The sequence below is a fragment of the Bubalus kerabau genome, chromosome 19 (genome assembly GCF_029407905.1).
Source record: "Bubalus kerabau isolate K-KA32 ecotype Philippines breed swamp buffalo chromosome 19, PCC_UOA_SB_1v2, whole genome shotgun sequence".
Lineage (NCBI taxonomy): Eukaryota > Metazoa > Chordata > Mammalia > Artiodactyla > Bovidae > Bubalus > Bubalus kerabau.
This window is the reverse complement of record NC_073642.1, coordinates 6,343,825-6,366,210: the sequence shown is the minus strand read 5'-3', so window position 1 is coordinate 6,366,210 and position 22,386 is coordinate 6,343,825. Positions and strand designations below refer to the sequence as shown.

The 22,386-nt window shown below is 48.0% G+C and overlaps 2 protein-coding genes across 2 annotated transcripts in view; both read left to right on the top strand.

The window, feature by feature from the left end:
- The window catches only part of ALDH1A3 (aldehyde dehydrogenase 1 family member A3), a 43,101-nt gene extending 31,385 nt beyond the window's left edge, over window positions 1-11,716 (top strand). Inside the window, exons 10-13 of the mRNA XM_055556186.1 lie at window positions 546-710; window positions 2,047-2,204; window positions 2,959-3,033; window positions 9,829-11,716. Coding sequence (XP_055412161.1) covers window positions 546-710; window positions 2,047-2,204; window positions 2,959-3,033; window positions 9,829-9,901 — 471 coding nt within the window. The 3' untranslated portion in view covers window positions 9,902-11,716. The remainder of the gene's footprint in view (window positions 1-545; window positions 711-2,046; window positions 2,205-2,958; window positions 3,034-9,828) is intronic.
- A 5,509-nt stretch (window positions 11,717-17,225) lies between these two features.
- The window catches only part of LRRK1 (leucine rich repeat kinase 1), a 132,541-nt gene continuing 127,380 nt past the window's right edge, over window positions 17,226-22,386 (top strand). Inside the window, exons 1-2 of the mRNA XM_055555868.1 lie at window positions 17,226-18,766; window positions 20,080-20,332. Coding sequence (XP_055411843.1) covers window positions 20,233-20,332 — 100 coding nt within the window. The 5' untranslated portion in view covers window positions 17,226-18,766; window positions 20,080-20,232. The remainder of the gene's footprint in view (window positions 18,767-20,079; window positions 20,333-22,386) is intronic.

Genomic DNA, 22,386 nt, shown 5'->3' with positions numbered 1-22,386 from the left:
AAGTTTCAAGAGTTAGAACCAAGAATATGACCACTTCAGATTTTGTTTCACCCATGGATTTGCTTAAGAGCATGGCTTCCCTGATGGCTAAGTGGGTAGAGAATCTGCCTGCAATGTAGGAGACACAGGAAATGTGGGTTCGATCCCTGGGTTGTGGAAATCCCCTGGAGAAGGAAATGGCAACCCACTTCAGTATTCTTGTCTGGAAAGTCCCACGGACAAGGGCGTCTAGCAGGCTGCAGTCCAGGGGGTTGCAAGTCCAGATGGACTTGACTGAGCAACTAAGCACACAGCACCCATGGAGGGGGTCAGATGTATGAATACACTCATACCTGGAGAGGATGAGAACAGCCCATCTCTCCCCTGCCCCAGAGAACCTAGATTTGTGCATTGGAGCTACATTTGCATACAAGGCACATCTGGTCCATGAATTTTGTCTTGGCTAGAACATAATGAGGTCAGCCACCACATAGGAGGCTGTTGGACACATACCCTGGCAGCCAGCATCCAGAAAGAAGCCAAGCTTACTTCTCTCTGTTTTACAGATTGACCAGAAGCAGTTCAACAAAATCCTCGATCTGATCGAGAGCGGAAAGAAGGAGGGAGCCAAGCTGGAATGTGGGGGCTCTGCCATGGAAGACAGGGGGCTCTTCATCAAACCCACTGTCTTCTCAGAAGTTACGGACACCATGCGGATTGCCAAAGAGGAGGTCAGCAGGCTGTGAGGAAAACCATGTCCTGTGCGAGCTGGGGCCCTGGGAGCGGGGAAAGGGGCTGGGCCTTTCAAAAAGAGCCTTCTCCAGGGCCAAGGGATCCCCGAAGCCTTTGGGAAGGGAGTGTTTTCCTTGCTCTGAGGTCTTTTCCCTCTCCTTTGGAGTCCTCTGGGCGGTCGTCCTGCCCCGGGACCCATGAACTGTGTAGAGCTTGTCCTAACCCCCACTTCCATGCTTTGCTCATCCTCTCTGGGAACAACAGTCCCTCTTCTGTGCTCTGACGTGTCCTCAGGTTAGCTGCAGGTGGAGAGCCTGTGCTCTAACCAGAAACTGAGCCAGGGATTCAGGGCCCAAAGCCTCATTCACTCCACCAGACCAAACCTAAATGGCAACTATTCATCCCAAAGACCTGTCCTGACTAGAAGTCTCTTAGAAGTTGTCCATCGTGGGCATCCTTGGAGTGGTGGAAATTAGGGTAACTCCCGTAAGAGTGTAATTCTATCTTTCGGGGCCACTGTTAAGCTAGCTGGAAGTGGTTCCCACCTGAGTCCCAGGTGCTCGGCCCCCAGGCTGTGGCATTTTTGGGGGCACATGAAAGAGGGAATCACTGCCAGAGTCTTGCTGGTATGAGCTGTTTATACACGTTCTCCTTGAGATTTTGGGGAGTTACTAACTGTACCGTGATGGCATGAGACTCAGCTGTTTAACCTCCGTGAGAGAAGCTCCTTGGGAACGGGGGAGGTATTTTGGCAGGCTGACACTGTCCTCCTGAGCTGTGGTGCTGAACACTGAAGCCATTACAGGCTCCTTTCGAAATTACCTCTGAATGTTTGTAACTCTTTCCTTTTATTTGCTGTGTTGCAGATGGTGAGGAACACGGCCTCATTCCTTCCCCTGGGAATTATTAGGGAACCATTTCAGGGCATCTTCCTTGATAGAACACACAGCACAGAGGCCAGGGCCCACAGTCTGTGCCTGCAAACCCCCTTCACAGTAACTTTCCAGGGATGACTTTCAGAGTTGTCTGTGCGTCCCAGCACGCAGAGGCTCCTCTGAGGCTGGGACCTCTAGATGCCCTGACCACAGTGAGAGGGCTTCCACCCAACATAGTATTTTGGTGGTTATTTTTTACTTTTGTTTAGTTCAGTCTTTTCCTTCAGATTTCAACCATCGCACAGCTAAAAAGAATGCTTGGGTGCTGTCCTTCACTCATCCTCTCCCATGGGTGTGAGCACTGGGTGTGTGAAAAGAGCATATGTGAAGGAGGTGCCTACTCAGGGCACACACGCTTCACTCCGCAGCCTCTCATTGCCATCCTTCCAATTAATCATAGATTTTTGGACCAGTGCAACCAATACTGAAGTTCAAAAATATTGAAGAAGTGATCAAAAGAGCAAACAGCCTTGAATATGGACTCACGGCAGCTGTGTTCACAAAAAACCTCGATAAAGCACTGAAGCTGGCCTCCGCATTAGAGTCTGGAACTGTCTGGTAAGTAGAGCATGAGTGCCCAGCTCCCGAGCTGGCGGCCAGCTGGTCTCCTTACCCTTCTGTGAGCAGAGAGCTTTCCGTCCTGCGTTATGCACCACACACATCTGAGCAAGTTCCCCGCTCCTTGTGACCACCTTCTGAGCGGGATGGTGTCGTCATCTCTGTCTCACAGATGGGGGACTCGAGACGCAGAGAGACTGTGTGACTTGTCCGGGGTCACACAGCCAGCACACGGCAGAGCAGAGCTCAGAGCCAGCCATTCAGCTCTGATGAAGCTAGTGCTCTTGACCACCGTGTTGGACCTCCCCTTTATACTCTAAGAGCAGCGCATGTTCTTGTGCAAAGTATGGATGAAAGTCTCTCTTTCATCTGCTGATGACACTATCCTCATTTTTAAGATAATCTTAGAAGATAAATGTGAATTGGAGGCCAAGAAGCAGGAGAACTTTGAGATGAGTCCTGTCTCTTTTCAGAGCTGATTCTTATTCCCTCAGCAAAATTCGCTTCTTTTTCTCCCCTTGTCATTTCCTTCCTACCCCTGTGAGAAGATTTATACTTCACAATATTCAAACTTTAGTTTCTGGTGGTGAGAGCAAGAAGGCAGAGATTGAAAACACAACTTTCCTGGTATCAGACCTGGACACAGACCATCGCTTCAGCAATGCTCTGCACCCAGCACCTAGTGCCCGCAGCACTCAAGGGCCGGCCAGGTCCTCTCCCGGTGACCACGAGCATCTCTCTATTCTCTTTCCAGGATCAACTGCTACAACGCCATCTATGCACAGGCTCCGTTTGGTGGCTTCAAAATGTCGGGGAATGGCAGAGAACTGTAAGTGCTCTTGTCACTGCACGCCTGTGCGCAGGGCGGATGGAAGACTCACTAGGTCCACAGGGTAGTGGTGGGTGCTTGGCCCAGAGCCCTGCCCTGTGTTCGTGCGTGCCAGCCTGGGTCAGCTGTACCTGCGGGCTGGTGATCCTTTCCCTCTGGGCTGGGCTGACCCCCCGTCTTCTCTCCCTCTCCCCCTGCCCCACCCACACCCTCCTGCCCCAGGACCGACCCCCAGCCTCAGCAACCCCCAGCACCCAGCCCACATGGAGCTGTGCAGCAGCAGGTGCTTGAACCTCCACATGAGGACAGGGCAGGGCTGGGAAAGCCCGCGGCAGGGAGGGTGGGCACTCTCCATGGTCAGGATGTGGCCCTTCTGCCCACTAGCAAGGTCTCAGGACAGACCCTGGGGTCTCAGGCGTTTCCCCAGAGGGGTCCTGCAGCACGCTGAGCCCTCAGCCTGTCACTCTGTGCACTCCTCCATGGTGTCCTTCTGTCTTGCCCTTTGGGAGGCCGTGCCCCATCGGCCTAGGCTGTGGTCTACTGTGTCGGGCCCAAGATAAAAGGCCCCGCCTCCTGATTTCTTCACATGAAGGGCCGGCAAATTTCAGGCAGACACACACGTGCAGTCCATCGCAGGTGGGTACTGCTGCTGTCCCTGTTTTTAGATGAGAAAACTCAGGGAAGTCCTGTGCCTTCCCCAGGTCACACTGCCAGTAAGTGACAAAGCTGGGACTGGACTCTTTTTAATTAATTTGTGTACTCACTTATTCATTAGCCGTGATGGGTCTTCACTGCTGCATGGCCTTTTCTCTAGCGATGGCTGGCGGGAGCTACTCTTCGTTGTGCTGTGCAGGCTTCTGACTGCAGTGGCTTCCTTTGGGCATGGGGCTCCGGGGCACGTGCTTTGGTAATTAAGGTTCTAGAGCACAGGCTCAATAGTGTGGCATTGGGCTCGGTTGCTCTGTAGCATGTGGGATCTTCTCAGACTGGGTATGCAACCCATGCCTCCTGCCTTGACAGGTGGCTTCTTTCTATCCCTGAACCACCAGGGAAGCCCCTGAGTGTGAACTCTTAAACCCCACACACTACAAGGCCTTGTTTCCCTGGGCTCCCCTTATCTGTCTCCTCTGTGCTGAGGCCTCAGCCAGCACCCCCCGAGGCCTCCTCTAGGGGCCAGGCACAGCCTCCACCCGCGGCAGAAACTTCAGTCCCCAAAGCAGGTGTCCTTGGGTGTCAGAGCTGCAGGAAGGGTGTGTGGGACCCACCTGTCCTAGGCAGCTGACTCCTACCCTCTGTCTGCTCCCTGCTTTCCTAGCCTGCATCTCCCCCCTCCTCTGTGGTTCTGCCTGTCCGCTGTAAGACAGGCCCGGTGTCTGCTGCACCCAGTCCATGTATCACCCTGCTGATTAGCTGCAACGGGGACTTTTGTGGATGTCTGTTTTTTTGACCCTTGGCATATATTTTTCCCAAAGCTTTTGACAATGTACTTTAACATAATCCACAAGGAGCCCGGAAACTGGCTCAAAAACAAATCCCCACTTTCAGTTGTCTCTAATTAGTGTCTTCACATTGCAGTAAGTTCCCCTTTTCCATGTGGAGCCCCATGTGGTGGATTCCATGGTTTTCCCCGTCCCCAGGCTCCTGGCTTGGTGGGCTGTCCTCTGGCCACCCACGGGCCCCTCACGTCTCCTCCTGTGTAGATCTGGGAACGAAGCCTGCAGTTTCTCCTCCTCCTGGCTGTTTTTCTTAGTTCTTTGTTTAGCTTTGCGATACAGTAAGGGAAAAAAATTCCACACTGTAGAGACATGTAGAAAGTCAAGGCTCCCCTCCCTTGACCCTCAATCCCATTTGTTAGAAGTAACCACTGTTCCATCATCCATTGTGTTCCTTTTGTGCATTCATTCTTTGTTCACTGGCATATATTAACTGAGCACCTTTGATGCCCCGGGCACATGCTGGGTGCTGAGCACACAGTGGTGAACTCTGTAATCAGCAGTACCAGCGCCCCAGTGTTCTGGTGAGGTCCAGTAGCAGAAAGACTGGGCTTATGGATGGTCTTGAGCCCCAAGGTGGTCAAAACTGGGTGAGAAGCCGTTTAGGAAATGCCACAGTGGGTAAAATAAAAGTGACAAAAACTTGAGCAGAGCAGTGAGTGCAGGAGTAAAAAGAATGAAGTGAATAAAAAGAATGAAGTGATTCATGCACTTCCTCTTACAGGAGTGATTTCATATTGGACTTACTAGTTATGTGCTGGTTCAACATGATTCCATCACTTGGTTTGCTTTTCTTTATGAAGCTGAAAAATTCACTACTTTGAATTTTTACACTGTAACACTACGTTCCATTCAGTTCAGTCACTCAGTCGTGTCCGACTCTTTGCGACCCCATGAATCGCAGCACACCAGGCCTCCCTGTCCATCACCAACTCCTGGAGTCCACCCAAACTCATGTCCATTGAGTTGGTGATGCCGTCCAACCATCTCATCCTCTGTCGTCCCCTTCTCCTCCTGCCCTCAATCTTTCCCAACATCAGGGTCTTTTCAAATGAGTCAGCTCTTTGCATCAGGTGGCCAAAATACTGGTTTCAGCTTCAACATCAGTCCTTCCAATGAACACCCAGGACTGACCTCCTTTAGGATGCACTGGTTGGATCTCCTTGCAGTCCGAGGGACTCTCAAGAGTCTTCTCCAACACCACAGTTCAAAAGCATCAATTCTTTGGCGCTCAGCTTTCTTCACACTCCAACTCTCACATCCATACATGACTACTGGAAAAACCATAGCCTTGACTAGACGGACCTTTGTTGACAAAGTAATGTCTCTGCTTTTTAATATGCTGTCTAGGTTGGTCATAACTTTCCTTCCAAAGAATAAGAGTCTTTTAATTTCATGGCTGCAGTCACCATCTGATTTTGGAGCCCCAGAAACTAAAGTCAGCCACTGTTTCCCCATCTATCTGCCATGAAGTGATGGGACCAGATGCCATGATCTTTGTTTTCTGAATGTTGAGCTTTAAGCCAACTTTTTCACTCTCCTCTTTCACTTTCATCAAGAGGCTCTTTAGTTCTTCTTCACTTTCTGTCATAAGGGTGGTGTCATCTGCCTATCTGAGGTTATTGATATTTCTCCTGGCAATCTTGATTCCAGCTTTTGCTTCCTCCAGCCCAGCATTTCGCATGATGTACTCTGCATATAAGTTAAATAAGCAGGGTGACAATATACAGCCTTGACGTACTCCTTTTCCTATTTGGAACCAGTCTGTTGTTCCGTGTCCAGTTCTAACTGTTGCTTCCTGACCTGCATATAGGTTTGTCAAGAGGCAGGTCACGTGGTCTGGTATTCCCATCTCTTGAAGAATTTTCCACAGTTTATTGTGATCCACACAGTCAAAGGCTTTGGCATAGTCAATAAAGCAGAAATAGATGGTTTTTTTTTTGGAACTCTCTTGCTTTTTCAATGATCCAGCAGATGTTGGCAATCTTATCTCTGGTTCCTCTGCCTTTTCTAAAACCGGCTTGAACACCTGGAAGTTCACCGTTCATGTATTGCTGAAGCCTGGCTCAGAGAATTTTAAGCATTACTTTACTAGCATGTGAGATGAGTGCAATAGTGTGGTAGTTTGAGCATTCTTTGGCATTGCCTTTCTTTGGGATTGGAATGAAACTGACCTTTTCCAGTCTTATGGCCACTGCTGAGTTTTCCCAATTTGCTGGCATATTGAGTGCAGCACTTTCACAGCATCATCTTTCAGGATTTGAAATAGCTCAACTGGAATTCCATCACCTCCACTAGCTTTGTTCATAGTGATGCTTTCTAAGGCCCACTTGACTTTGTACTCCAGGATGTCTAGCTCTAGGTGAGTGATCAGACCATCATGGTTATCTGGGTCATTATGATCTTTCTTGTATAGTTCTTCTGTGTATTCTTGCCACCTCTTCTTAATATCTTCTGCTTCTGTTAGGTCCATACCATTTCTGTCCTTTATTGAGCCCATCTTTGCCTGAAATGTTCCCTTGGTATCTCTGATTTTCTTGAAGAGATCTCTAGTCTTTCCTGTTCTACTGTTTTCCTCTATTTCTTTGCATTGATCGCTGAGGAAGGCTTTCTTATCTCTCCATGCTATTCTTTGGATCTCTGCATTCAAATGGGTTTATCTTTCCTTTTCTCTTTTGCTTTTTGCTTCTCTTCTTTTCACAGCTATTTGTAAGGCCTCCCCAGACAGCCATTTTGCTTTTTTGCATTTCTTTTCCGTGGGGATGGTCTTGATCCCTGTCTCCTGTACAATGTCACGAACGTCCATCCATAGTTCATCCGGCACTCTATCAGATCTATCATATTTCAAAGTTTTGTACATTTTCTATGCATACAGGGGATGTAAATGTGCATGGTTTTTTTCTGTTTTCAAATGATTTGAGAGGAAAATACTTGTGCTGTTATGAATGTGCTTTGGCTATGCTGTCTTTTTCATTGGTGGGCTCCCATGACTAACTTTGGTGCTTTTCCAAGGAGTTTTGCTGCCTCTTTGAGGCAGCTGATGTTCTTCCTGTGCATCAGTCCTTATGCACTTGTGGGAAATTGTTTTCAGAAGTTCCCCAAATCAGGTATCTAGCATAGGAAAAATGGGCCCCTCACTCTTTTGGTTTGCATTTCTTTAATGGTAAGGGATTGAGCACCTTAATAACACCTATTGGTAATTTTAATTTTTTTTTTTCTGCAGACTGCGTATCTTTTGTTGATTTTTCCATTTTTTAAAAAAAATTGGTTTGTAAGACTTCTTTGTGCTTTAAGGTAAACAGCACTCTGTTTCTCACAGTGTTGTAAATGTAATTTTTTCTAGTTTATAATTTGCCTTTGGGCTTTTAATGGAGTTTTCTGCTCTGTAAAAGTTGGATCTAACATTCTGTATATGGCTTCTATGTTTTGTTGTGTTTAGAAAAGAATTACAAAATAATTCACCCATTATCATGGGTCCTTGAATTTGGTTTTAGGACACTACCAAAGAATCTCAATGACACATTAGCAATAAAATAATAATATTACTTTCTACCATTTACTTTTTACCTAGCACATGGTAGGCAAATTTGTTCTATTTGAATCAATTCTAACTATAAGGAGGTGATGGTATTCCCATTTTACAGATGATAATATTGAGGCTCAGTGAAGGCAAAAAACTTGCCTAGATGGCATAGATCCAAGGCTGTAGTTATCCAACTTGAGTTGCATCAGAACCCAATGACTTGTTAATCCTCTGGCTGTTAAAACACAGATTTCTGGGTCCCACTCCTAGGTTCAATAGATGCATTAATTTTCTATTGCTGCTATAATAAGTAATCACAAAATTTGGAGCTTAAACAACATGAATTTATTATCTTACGGTCCTGAAGGCTGAAAATCTGACATGCTCTCCCTTAGCTAAAATCAAGATGTCTGCAGGGCTACATTCCTTCCTGGAGACTCTAGGGAAAGAATCTATTTCCTTGCCTTCTCCAGCTTCCAGGGCCTCCCTCCCATATTCCTTGGCTGGCAGCCCCTTCCTTCATTTCAAAGCCAGCGGCGTTGCATTTCTCTGAGCTGTTCTGTCGTTTCGCCGTCCTCTGAATCTCTTCCATCTCCCTCTTCCTCCTTCAAGGGTCCTTGTGATTACTCTGGGTCCACCCAGATAATTCAGGATACACTCCCTATTTTAAAGTCAGCTAACTAGCAATTTTAATTCTGTCTGCAACCCTAATTCCCCGTCATCATATGATATTTTCGAAGCTTCAGTGACTTGTGATGAGGACACCTTGAGGAGGGCATTATTCTGCCTCCCACAGAAGGTCTGGGGGGCCTGAACCTCTGCATTTCTAGCAAGTTCTGAGGTGAGGCTGATCTGCTGGTTAGGGAGCCACACTTTGAAAAGCATTGGTTTAAGGGATGAGATGGGATTCTGTCTTGCATGTTTCTAGCGGCAGAGCCTCAGTAGCCCCCTCAACAGCTACCTCTTTTCCTAAACAGGTACACATTCTTATTTACATAATGGGAGAGCAAGGGTTGCAGAGACTTTTAAATCGATCCAAAGCCACCTCTCAATTCTTGGAAGGGGCCCTAAGCATGATTCATGGAGCCTGAGTCAGGTTACTGGGCTCTGCAGGACTTCAGGAAGGGACACATATCAGAAACATGGACTCAGAGGCCGTGGACTCCCTCATGTCCACTCTGCTAACGTCCGTGTCCCTGCCTGGGCCTCATTCTTCTCACAGCTGGTCCCCAGCTGTGCTTTTCAAGACCGGCTCCAGGTCCTTCCTAGCCCTGCCTCTCATGGATGCTCTGGCCACAGCCCAGTCAATAGCTTTGGGCCTCTGTCTCTCTTGTCTCTTCCAGCAGCTCCAAATTGCCCGCAGAAGTTATAAATCTGCAGAAGTTATCCATCTACTCCTCAGCTTGCCCATCCCTCACTGCACAGGCTCTCTCTTCTTGCCCCCCTCCACCCCCACCACCCATCCAGGGAATTCATCACTTTGTTTTAAATCCCCTTCATCCTTTGAAGGCAAATCCTTAGTCCTGAATATTTCAAAAGCATCACACACACACACACACACGCACACACAAAACTTGGCATTTAACCTTTAGTTACGCATCCAGATACTTAAACTTACTGATGGTCTTACAGCCCTTAGACTCTATTAAATCCTAATTTTTGGCCTTTTGCTCAGACTCCAGACTGCCCAACAGAGTACTCACCTTTGAAGCATTAGAACGAAGTTCATGCGGAGTGGCTAAGTGCCATTTTATATCTCACTCTTTTCTGTGATCACAGAGGTGAATATGCGCTGGCTGAATACACAGAAGTGAAAACTGTCACCATCAAACTTGATGACAAGGATTCCTGAAGGAGAAGCAGGTTCCTTCTTCAAACATCTGACAACTGAATGTGGCTGATCGAACTTACTGAAGAAAAATCTACATTCTGACCTTCCTGGGATAGTTTCTTCTGGAGACTTTAAATCTGCTGGATTTGAACGATTTTTGTTTTCCTCTTACATTCCTCTTTATTGACAGAAATGCTGTGTGTGAAATTGCAGTCCTGCCTGGGGTGGGACTAAGGGCCATCTCTGTTTTCTGCTTTCCCCCAGATCCCTGGGACGGTGAGGAGGTTCAGGGCACTGTCAACAGGAAGTGGTATTTGAAGTATCGAGCCATCACTTTAAAATGTTCTGTTGACTCTAACTCCAGTAAGGATTTGGAAAAAAAATTCCCTGTTCGTTCTGCAAACAGGACTCTACCTGCGGGTTCCTCATGATTACCTGCCCACAGAACAAGCCCCTCCGACTACTCAGTAGGAAGGAATAGCACTAAGTTAAAAAAAAAATTTTTTTTAAAAACAAGGTTGGGAGGATCTGATGTGGGAGACTTTGGGGAAGCAAGTACCATGGAAGGGTCCTGAAGGCCCTGGTATGAATGGTCTTCAAGGACTGCATCTTGACATTGACCATGGAACTCAGCTTAAAACCAATACAGCCTTTGGAATACGACCAAATCAACAACTGTAAGAGCTTATCTAACGCATGTCATGGTCTACCTTCATCAAGGCAGGAAATGTCGCAAATGTTACCATCACTGCTAAAGACCCAGTGCTCTGGCAGTACAGATTCTAGGATCATTAAGTCCCACATTTTACTAATTAAAGCCATAATGTGCTTTTCCCAGTTAGGCATTTCTACCACTTGCATTGATTTATGATAACCCTATATAGTTTTCCTTTTCTCCAGATGGGTTATCAACATTTTAGATGAGTAAAACATACACAACTGAAAAGACTGCTGTTGTAATACAGCTCTGGTTTTTCAAAGTCCTGTTTTGATATTAATTAGTGATTAATTAACAAAGAATATCTGAACTTCATGGAGGAACTGGGTCTGCTACTAGAGTGGCTTAAGCACTGCACTGACAGGTTGAAAAGTGTTCTTTTCCTCTTTGTGTACCCAAAGGACGTGCAATTCCAAGTTTCAGCTTGGAAAACTGAAAGTGTCCCACGGAGCTTTAAAAAAACAAAACCAAACTGCAATTGTGTTATTCAGATACTTTTACTATTACTAACTTGTACTTTTCTAATGGTGCTTATGTTTGAGAATTAAGTTATGTTTGAGAATTAAGTTGGGGGGGAGAATAATAAAATGGAGGTCTATGTCAAAACCAGTGTTATGTATAGAGAAAGTCTTATGTGAAATGAGGTTATCATTCCTGTTGGAAATATGCAATATGCAATTCACCTTCTCTCAATCAATTACCAACACATCACTTAGACTACCAGTAACTTGTTAAATCAGGATTTGACTTCATATGCTGAATTTTCAGGATTTTATCTCAAGTAACTAAAGACATTAACCTTGATAGTAATACATTAGAGGGTTCTTATTCTTTCATTGTACAATAATGCCTTTAATATGATGCTACATTATTTATAATTGGTAGAGTTAATGTATCTTTTTATAGTTGTAAGTAAACAGAGGTGATGTATTTAACCTTCTGTAATATACTGTATTTAGAAATGGAAATCTATATAGTATTAGACTCTAGTTCTTTTAAGGTTTACTCCTGTGGTATGGTTTAAAAAATTCTATTGGCCTGGGAATTCTGACCCTAATTGCAGATTGTGTCCAATGATGAAATAACTATAAAATAAAATCAGATATTTGAAAAAAAAACTATGTTTTTTCATTTAAAGACCAGAAGACCTCTTTTAATTCTGTGACTGACCTTTCTCTTCCTTAGAACTTTGGTACAAAATGACTTACAATAAAGTGGTTTCAATCACTTAAGGATAAAATTACATTTAATCAATCAAGTCCTGTGCTTAAGGACTTGAGTGTGAAACTCACTTTTATGGTTTTGGGGGTGGATGAGGCAGCAAGCTTGGCCTCAAAGGCTCTGCATCTTAGTTGGTGAAGTTAAAGCTGTCATTTGAGCTTACTGAGTCCCTTTTTATCATAAAGCGATGAGGATGTGAGTGTGGAAAATGTGGGGAAGGTTGCCTGGGGGCTTAGGGAAACACTGTATCCTGCAACTGTGTGCACAAGCATTCATTTTTGTCACTTTTCTCTATGAGGATCTCTGTGTTTGTGTTTAAATTACCCAGAGTTTCTAAGGCTTCAGACCAGTAAGCCTCACTCACTGAGTCGTACACTGATACTGAGGTTAGATGAATATTTCTGTACTTGGTTAGGTCCACTGTGTTCAACCATGCCTCTAGTTTTGAGTCCATTTCATTTTGGTCATGTAGAGGCAAAGTTCCACCCCTTCAGAGAAAACTTGAGGGAGCCTTGGATAAGATTCATCTTAATTTATGCACTTGTGTATGCTTGAATGCATTTAGAAACCTTCCATTTCCCAACCAAAATGTGAGCAGAAAATTCAAGGAAAACAGCATTTCCTTTGTTTGTCAATACCATGACAGGAACCATTTTGAGGACATACACTGTGGCTGTGGTGTGTGTGTGTGTGCATGTGTGTGTACAGTGCTTTTTGGGGTGGGGACAGTAAGTTGGCACATTCTCTAAAAGTGGACCCTTTGAAACACCCAAGCTTCTCCCGATGGCAGGCTGAGCCCTTTTGAAGTTCTTGCTCCTAGCCTGTCTTGAGCTTGAAGGTTGACAATAAGGGACATTTTATAAGTGCCCCAGGAGAAATATCAGTGGAAACTGAATACCCAAGCTGAAGGGAGGTGACTAGAAACTGAGGGCCTATTATACAGAGTGAAGTAAGTCAGAAAGAGAAAAACAAATATCATATATTAATGCATATATATGAAGTCTAGAAGGATGGTGGGAAGGATGCTGGGGAAGGTTGAAGGCAGGAGGAGAAGGGGACGACAGAGGATGAGATGGTTGGACGGCATCACCAACTCGATGGGCATGAGTTTAAGCAGACTCTGGAAGATGGTGAAGGATGGGAAAGCTTGCTGTGCTGCAGTCCATGGGCTCACAAAGATTCAGACACGACTGAGCGACTGAACGACAACAAAAAGTATGGTGCTGATGAACCTGTTTGTAGGGCAGCAATGGAGACGCATAGAGACTTGCAGACACAGCTGGGAGAGGCATTGAGAGAGTAGCATTGAAACACTTTACATATGTAAAATGAATAGCCAGTGGGCATGCAGGGAGCTCAGACCCTTTGGTCTGTGACAACCTAGAGGGGTGGGAATGGCTGGGAGATCGGAGGGAGGTTCAAGAGGGAGGGGATGTGTGTATATAGCTGATTCATGTTGGTGTGTGGCAGAAACCAACCCAATGTTGTAAAGCAATTATCCTCCAATTAAAAAAAAAACTACCACACCTTCAGAAGGCAGAAAGGGTAGCTCAGGGAGGTAGCTTCCAATTGACCCTACCGTGAAAGTGAAAGTCGCTTGGTCCTGACCGACTCTTTGCAACCCCATGGACTGTATAGTCCATGGAATTCTCCAGGCCAGAATACTGGGGTGGGTAGCTGCTCCCTTCTCCAGGGGATCTTCCCAACCCAGCAATGGAACCCAGGTCTCCTGCATTGCAAGCGGATTCTTTACCGTCTGAGTCACCAGGGAAACCCTTCCCTGCCTCCATTACTTAGGATAAAACTTAGAAAGTGAAAGTGAAAGTCACTTAGTCGTGTCCCACTCCTTTTCTCCAGGCCAGAATACTGGAGTGGGTAGCCATTCCTTTCTCCAGGGGATCTTCCACACCCAGGGATAGAACTCGGGAATCCTGCGCTGCAGGTGGATTCTTTACCAGCTTTCCAGCATGAGATGTTGGTCAGTGGGGGTTAAGAAGCATAAAGAAATCTTAACTGACCTGTAACAATCGCCTCATGCAAACCTGTAAGTAACGCATGCCAAGGATAAGGTTAAATGCTGGGATAAAACCAGCTCGAAACAGGCCACCCATGTGACAAGTTCTTTCTACCTTGGACACATTTCTAAGCGGATGGCAAGCTCATTTAAAACGGGCTTGTCCTCACCCTCTTGGGCCGCGTCTGCCCCCCTGGTCGGCCGGTCACCCTACGCGCGCTTCCTTGCGGTCCCGCTAGATGGCAGGACCGGGCACCTCTAGGTGCCCGGCTCACTCGGCACAGTGGATGCCACGCCTCGCAAATTATTAGGGACTTTTCGGTAGCGACCATACTGCCGCCTTTTGCATACTGGAATTAGAACCGCGGTGGTGAAGGCAGGATTGCAGAACTGCATCCTTCCTTTTGGAGGGGTGTGTGGTGCGGGAGAGCCGGCGGGGCAGCCTCTTGGGCGCAAAACTCAGCTGCCCCGTGGTCCCCTCTTCGAACAGGGACCCAAGGAACTCGTCCGTGGTGACCGCTCAGAGTGTATGCGAGGTCGTGGAGGCGGGAGCTGGCTGCTGCTGGCCGGCTTTTGTGAAACGCAGTGAGGGTGCTGGCGATTTGTCTCTGAGCCTTGGGATTAAACCCTGGGAATGTTCCAGTCATAGCCGTACACGGGAGGAACCTGGGGCGCGCAGGTCCCGCCAGGATGCAGAACCATCCGCTTTTTCCGAAGAAGTCTTCTCTTTCCCGGGTGGGCACGTGGAGCCCAGTCTAAAGCCTGCCCGCCCGCATGGACGTACATCATTATGATCTGTCTTTGGATAATGGCCTTAATTGTAGGTACATCTTTTTATTAGGTTGAAATATAAATTGCCTACACTCCAGCAGGTTTATCTACCACTGCCACCCCCAAAATAAATCCAGACAATTTAAAATGATTCACCAGTGATATCTTTGTATGTAACCATAACTTAGTAAATCCATGTGGTGGAAGGGGTGAGGTTTGCAAACTATTGAAGTTTTACATTTCATACGTCTAGTCTGCTGTATGAAGAGTTGTACACAAACGAATATTCCTGTCTTTTGAGTATTTACTGCCTCCATAGACGAGTCCGGAGTTCACCAGCGGATCTCGCTGCTGAGCGGAACAGAGGGGCAGGGAAAGCTGGGCTGCTCAGCTCGCCGCTGAGACTGCCCTGCAGGAGGGCAGGGGACCCAGATCTGGAGGAGACCGGCGCCGGGGGCGCCTGCTGACCCCGTGGCCTCCGGGGTCTCGGTGAGGGAAGCCGGCGGGCGAGCGCAGGGGCTTCCCGCGCGCGCTCTGCGGAGGCCTCTCGGCTGCCGCCCCTCGCCCCGCGCGCCCCGCGCGCCGCCCGCCCCGCTCAGGATTGAGGAAGTGAGTCTGGCCCGGCCCGGCCCCCGGCGCGCGGCCGGAGCCTCAGCGGAGGAGGGCAGAGGGGCGGCCCGGCCCCGAGCGCCGCCGTCCTCCCGGTCCCGCGCAGCCCGCGCCCCAGGCGCCCGCGGCCCTGCCCGCCGCCACCGCCCGCAGGTAAGCGCTGCCCCGCCGCGGCCGGCGCAGAGTCCCGGCTCCGCCGCCCAGGCCCCGCGCGGGAAGCGTCTCCCCCGCCCTCCCCGGCGCACAGGCCCTGCGTCTCCCGCCTCGCCCTCGGGCTGGAGGGTTTGGGGGGGGCGCCCGGGCGGGGCACCCCGACCCCGCAGGCCGGCGCCCGGGCCGGGGGAGCGGGCGAAAGCCACAAAAGGAAGAGGCGCCGAGGCGTCCGCACGATTCCTCCGCCCTTTGAGAAGCCCCTGCCTTCGAGCGGGAGCGGCCGCGCCGGGCGCGCGTGTGCGCGGGGTGAGTGTGAGTGCAGGGCGGCGCGGAGGCGCGGCCCGGGACGGCCTGGCGGCGCGGGGCGCCCGGGCGCCGTCGCCCCCCGCCGAGTCCGGGATGGAATCCGCCGTCTTCTGGCGGCCTCTGCGGGCGACCTTCCGCGGCGGGGCCGCGGGGGATGAGTGCGATCGCGGCCGGGGAAGGCCGGGGACCCCAGGCGACAGAGGCTCTGGGATCTCTGCGGTCCGCTCACCCTGCCCGTCCACCTTGTGAGGCCGGGGAGTTTTTCTCCCACAAGCATCGGAGATGTAAGGAAATAGGAGCGTGCAGTTACGTGTTTATCGAGCTTTTCACCAAATGCACTTTTTTTTAAATTTTATTTTATTTTTAAACTTTACAATATTGTGTTAGTTTTGCCAAATATCGAAATGAATCCGCCACAGGTATACATGTGTTCCCCATCCTGAACCCTCCTCCCTCCCTCCCCATACCATCCCTCTGCACTGTCTTTAGAGTTTGCCACTCACTCCCATTGTATCCAGATTCCCTGGGCGTTAAAGGGGCAGATGGCAACCCACTCCAGTATTCTTGCCTGGAGAATCCCAAGGATGGAGGAGCCTGGTAGGCTACAGTCCACGGGGTCGCAAAGAGTAGGACACGACTGAGCGACTTCACTTAAAGAGGCAACTAGAGTACGCACGATTTTGAAAAATGCTAACATTCAACTTCTTTTGTGGTCTGATTTAGTTATCCTTATGAATGTCCTAAAAGAATAAAAAATTAAATTGAAAACATACAAACCTCACACCCAGTTTGTCCCTACAGGAGGTTTGTGGGCCTGCTAAACCTTTCCCTCTGCAGGCTTCCACACCTCAGGGAGCGGCCCTAGTAGACTCAGATGAAACCCTGAGACATAAAAACCTGGGAGCTGTCTTCCCTCCCGTGTCCTCATCCCTTGAGTTCAGTTATTGGCAAGGACTGTTGAGTCGGCCTCTCAAAGGTAGTGTTCAGGTCCAGCCCCTTCTCCCTCGCCAGCATCTCTTTCCTACAATTGCAGTTCTCCTCTCCCCCATTCTCTATTTGGGAACCAGAGTATAGCTGGAGTAATTTATTGTTTAAAAAGGTAAATTATAGCGTGTCAGTCCTCTACTCGGAATCCTCGATAGTTTCCTCTTATGCTTGGCATGAAATCCCAAAGACCTCCTTCCCCTCACATCCCCCAGTTGATCTGGCCTCTGCCATCTCAGACCCCCTGGCTCACGCCCTCACCCTCTCCAAACCCAGCCTCATTCTCTCATCCATCTGTGTGCTTTTTAGTTACCACTGTCTGTGTTCCTACTTTATCTGTTTAATTACTCCTTTAATTCCTCCTGGAGGTCTCTTCTGCTGCTCCGGGTGTCAGAGACCCTACCTACCTTGCTCTCTGCTTCGCCTTTACTCCCAGAGCTGTCCGGGAGGCACCAAACGCATACAAGTAGAAAGACTGAGTGGTGAATTGACAGCCTTAGGTTGTTGATGGCTTAGGCTCTTGAAGGGCTTCTGTTCTCATCTGGGATTGAGAAGTACACATTTCTCCAATTTGTAGCTCTGTAATATTTTGATGTCCACAAATACATTAAACACGTTTCGTAGGCAAGACAAAATTCGTCAAGGGATGCCAACAGTGTCAAAAGGGTGTCTCAGAGATGTGCCAACCATCTCAACTAGGGTTTTGATTCAAAAAAGAGCTGGATGATAAGTATGTTTCTAACGTGCTTCACTTACAAGTGTCTTCCTGCTCTTTGGCACTGACGGCCCTCTTCAAACTTCTTAAAATGACAAGTGAGCAGAGTCAGGATGTTCCTTCCGTGGCAGAAAGTGTATAGTAAGTACTTAACAGTGTCTTCCTCACCAATGGTAAGTTTCATTAACTGTTGAAGCTCACTCCCTATGAAAAGGACCCAATAAAAATATTTGTAGAAGGAATATCAGGTTCCTTTTTTTCTTTTTCATCTTTGATGAGATTTTTTAAACTATTAAAATTATTATTGCAGGACACTTCTTGAAGCCCTCGTTAGGATATATATACTATTATGAAAAGAAAACATGTAACTTGAAACCATTATTTGTTTCATTGATCTGAACCCAAAAGAAGCAGGAAGAAGCTAAGATCTGTTAGAGGGCAAATACAGGGCAAAACTTGAGTTACTTCATTTTAAGACTACTACCCTAAAGTCTAAACCAAAAACCAGTTACAATTGAAAAATTGCTCCAGTCGCAAAATCCTCCATGGGTAAAATGATTTTCAAAAGGAAACTGAAAATAAAAAGGGGAACAAAACGGCTGGGCGAGGATTGGCCTAAAATATTCTTAAGACGTTTTTAACTTAAAAACGTTATATGGTAAGATATTTCTGATTCAGAAGAAACATCTAGCTTTTGGATTTTTGAGGTGTTGTTGGGTATAGTTGGTAGCTGATTTTGAGAGGCGCTTGAAAGCAGGTAACAGCTGGACACTTTGGTTTCTGACATTGCTGTGTGATTTGGAGCTTCTGTTTTAGAACAGATATTCTGTTTTGCTGCTTCTCCCTGTCACCTCTCAAGTTGATTTTCCTGATCAGGTTTTGCATTTTATAAAGCTTTGATTGTCTCCAAAATTGTGTTCCTTCTTTCCTTCTTGGACTTTTCAGGCTCCCAGACTTCAAACATAGATTTCCCCACTCATGGTTTCTCTGAACCTTTTGCTCTCTAGCTCAAGAAGATGCAGGCGCACAGAAGCCTCAGGGCAAGGCCTCTGGTTGGGGCTTTCCCAGCCCCACCTCTCCCTGCTTGTAAGAATACAGATCACCTGGGCCAGGGGCCTGATTTTTCAGGCCCTAAGATGAGAGAACTCTGGTGCTCTCACAGCCTTGCTCCACAGCTTGTTCAGTGCCTACCTTCTAGAACCTGTTTACTGGGGCAACAGTGGGTTGGCCCTCGATTTTCGGAGCTTGTTTTTTTTTAATTTTCGGCCACATAGCATGTGGGGTCTAAGTTCCCCAACCAGGGGTTGAACCCATGCCCCCTGCATTGGAAGCATGGAGTCTTAACCGCTGGACTGCCAGAGAAGTCTCCTTCTGAGCTTGTTAATCAGAGGGCAGGTAGGAGACCCTGCTGGCTTCCCAGTTCTCCCATTATTATTGTTGCAAGGAAGAACCATCTCCAGTCCTGTGAAAAGTGACTTCAGAAACTTGACCTTGGTAGAAATCTCACACCAATGCTGAAGGGTTGCCTGGGGAGGAGGGTGCATGTCTGTTTTTAAAAGATGATATTGTCTTAGGCATCATATATATTACCTTGTTTATTTTTTGTGTGTGGGGGGCTTTACCATCACCCTCCATTTCAGAGTTGTCTGTCTCAGAGATTAGCTGCTGATGACACCATACTTTTTATGTCTATACTATAGACTCCATGGGAATGCTGAGCGGGACACATGCGTTTCATGTGGTCATCCCTTCCCACCGTGCAGCTCACCCCAGGTCCTGCAGAGCCGGGCAGGGATCTTGCCCTCTGGGTGCTTCTGGTCATTTAATCAGCAGGCTGGGTTGTCATGTCAGGGACCCCAAGCTCAGTGGGAGCCCCGCATGTGAGAGCAGTGTCTTGCCTCATCACAGACTCCTTAGTCTTAGGAGATGTGTCTTAATCCAACTCAGAATTTCTCTGGGTACTTCTCAGCTGTGGATGGCTGTCCTGTGTGTTGCAGGATGTTCAGCAGTGTCCCTCCGGGCTGCTACCTGCTAAATGCCTGTAAGCACCTCCACCCTGTATTGTGACAACCAAACATGCCTCTGGACGTTGCCAGATACCCCCAGGGTGGTGGGGACTGGTGGAACATGGGGGGTCCTTTCCGCCACCCCCCAGGACTCACTCTCACTTGGCTTCATAGCCAGCGCCTTCCGGACCCTTCTCTTTGGGACTGTTGCCTGCTTACCGCTTTGTCATTATGTCCCAAGCTCCAGGCTTCTGGAAGGGTCTGTTCTGGGCAAAGGGAAGCCTTGGCTCTGTTTACGTGCATCTGCCTCACCCCAACTGGAGGGTGAAAACCCCGAAGGCAGGAACCTCATTTCACTGTCTCAGTGTCCCCTTGCTGGTGACAGTGAGTGCGTGTTGATGTAACAGTGATTGAGCCCTTAACAGTAGGTGTTCTGCGATTGTCTGGGGTTTCTGAACTCTTCTCAGGCAGACAGAAGCCCAGCTGCCAGGTGTGGTGGGGGAGCTCTGTCTCTTCACTGCCCACATGTGACCCGCGGTGGCTCGAGAGATGGAATATAAAGAGAAGTGTTGCAAAAATGGGGGAGGGAGATGACCAGTGCACATTGCCATGGCCTTATAAATATAAGTGTTTGTGCAAGGGTTTGGGAAGGGACTTGATAGTTAAGAAAAGCCTTCTGACTTGATGTTTTTTCACCACCAGGAGAAGACAGTTTTCTGCTCAGCCATGACGGTGGGTCTGTGATATGTTCCACCCTGGACTCTAAGCCATGACCTAGTCTACCCCTCGGGCAGCAGCAGTGGCAACTGTGACCACGGCGGAACTGACTTGGGAGAGCAGCTACCCCGAGCGTTGATGGCTGGAATGTCTCGGCTACCGCCCAGCATGTACTGGTGTGTGGGGCCAGCAGGGTCAGCTGTGTGTCCAGGACGCGCCATGGAGACCCAGGAGAACGGTACGGGCAGGGCTGGTCACGTCTGCTTTGCATGCTCTGTGCACAAACCAGGGGTTCTCAACCAAAACATGTAAAGTGCCAGTTATTTGATGACTTGTGCAGTTTTTCATTATAAAACATACTGTGGGAGTCTCACTTAAATTCTACACATTGAAGATGTCATGGGACAAAATTTATGTGGACTTAAAATGTATGTGGATCTTAAGAATCAAGGCATCATTTCGTACTGGTTAAAAGGATTTTTTGAAATGGGAATTTGGATTTGTGTTCTCAGTATAAAGCTACTACATGTTTATTACACAAAAATTGAAAAAAGAAAAAAGAAGTAGAAAAATGTGTGAAATGATTGACTTAATTCTTAGTCTCCTGCTGGATGTTTTGGGGCATTTGTGTTTCTTCTAGTTGCTGACTCAGACCTAAATCATTCCATGTCCACCTTTTTATACATGGTTTTGAGATTATTTCTTTAAGATTGATCTACAGAAGCAGGACAATTAGGTTTGAAGATTTTTAAGCCTCTTTATGTATTGCTGGGTTGTCCACCAGAGATGCGTCACTTTTATCCTTAATAGTATAGAATTGATATTGTTAACAATAAATATTTGTTAAACCCTAAGTACATACCAGGCACTAGTTTCAGTGCCTTAGGAAATAACCTCGTTTAATCCTCACAGCAACTTATAAATGGTACTTATATCCCCATTTTATACCTGAGGAACATGAGAGTAAGAGAGATGTAGAAACTTGGTCGATGTCAACAACTTGGAATGGGCAGAACTGCCATTTGAACCTTCCTTAACCCTTAATCCTCAAAGTGTAGGCCGTCCTGCAGGCTTTGAGAAGACCTGTATGTTTGCACCTCCGTCAAGTTAGTGATTCAGTGTGGTACCTGACTCCGCAGACATTATGTTCAGTTACTGGAGTAATTTTTCTCCATCGAAAATGCCCTAAGTCTGACTAAGGTGATGTTTCTGCAAGGTTTTTTTTTACACATTAATTAGATTATGAAATGAGAAAAGAATTTGCTTCTTGACATTGTCCAGCACTGAATGTTCCCAGAGTGTTTGACTAGCATCTTTTGAAAAGTTTTGTGTGTGCATGTGTGTGTGTTTTTCAGATGTTTGACTTTTTTCAGTTGCTTGTTAGGAAGGCCCTGCCTTACCTTACTACCTTACTTACCTTACTACAGGATCAAGGTCCCCTGTCTGTGGCATGCTAGTCCTGGTTGGGGTAGAGCTTCTCTCCAGGCTCCCTCAGCAGTCCCTCAGTGTCCCATCTTCTCCCCTCAGCAATCCTGAGGAATGGGGCTGGGGCAGGGACCTTGGGTCCCTTTGTGGCTCGTTGGGTGGGTGACTGTGTCATCTGAGAAAGCCCCAGCAGGGACTCTGCCCCATCTTCATCCTGGGCACAAGTTGGTGGTCTGAGTGAGCACATCTCTACCCTGGCCCCAGAAACGCTGGGAAGAGCCTGGAACTGCCCGCCCAGCCCCCTAGAGCGGCGTCCTGTGGGGAGGTACAGGCACGGGAGTTTTGAAAAGTTCTTGCCTCCCCACCGCTGCGATCCTGATGTGCAGCTGGGGGTGAGAATCACCTGGTCTGGATGATTCGGCCCAGCGCGTTGGCGCAGCTTTTCTCACAGTGCGGTGTATACTCCAGTCCCCTGAGGACCTTAGTGAGCTGTAGATTCTCATCCCCTGGGTGTGGGACACCCCCGTCTCTAATAGGCATCTCTAACAGGCTCCCAGGCCATGCCAACGGTCCACCAACGAAGTGGCAGGGCTGAGACCTTGGCTTTTCCAAGGTGCCCAGGGATCTAATTGACTCACAGAGGTCCTGGGGACCTGGGACAGACAGAAACCAGCCTTGCCTCGGGGCCTGAGGTGGGTGATGTCCAGAAAGTGTTTGTGTGCACCAAGAGGCCAAAGGTTGATACTCCCAGCCCCTGTTTCTCTCCCTTGAGGTCTGGGTCTGAACTGTGCTGCTCCTACGGCTGGGCCCCACTCCCGGACCACCGTGGGCCCCCTCTCTGACCTCCGTGGCCCTCCCTTCCTGACC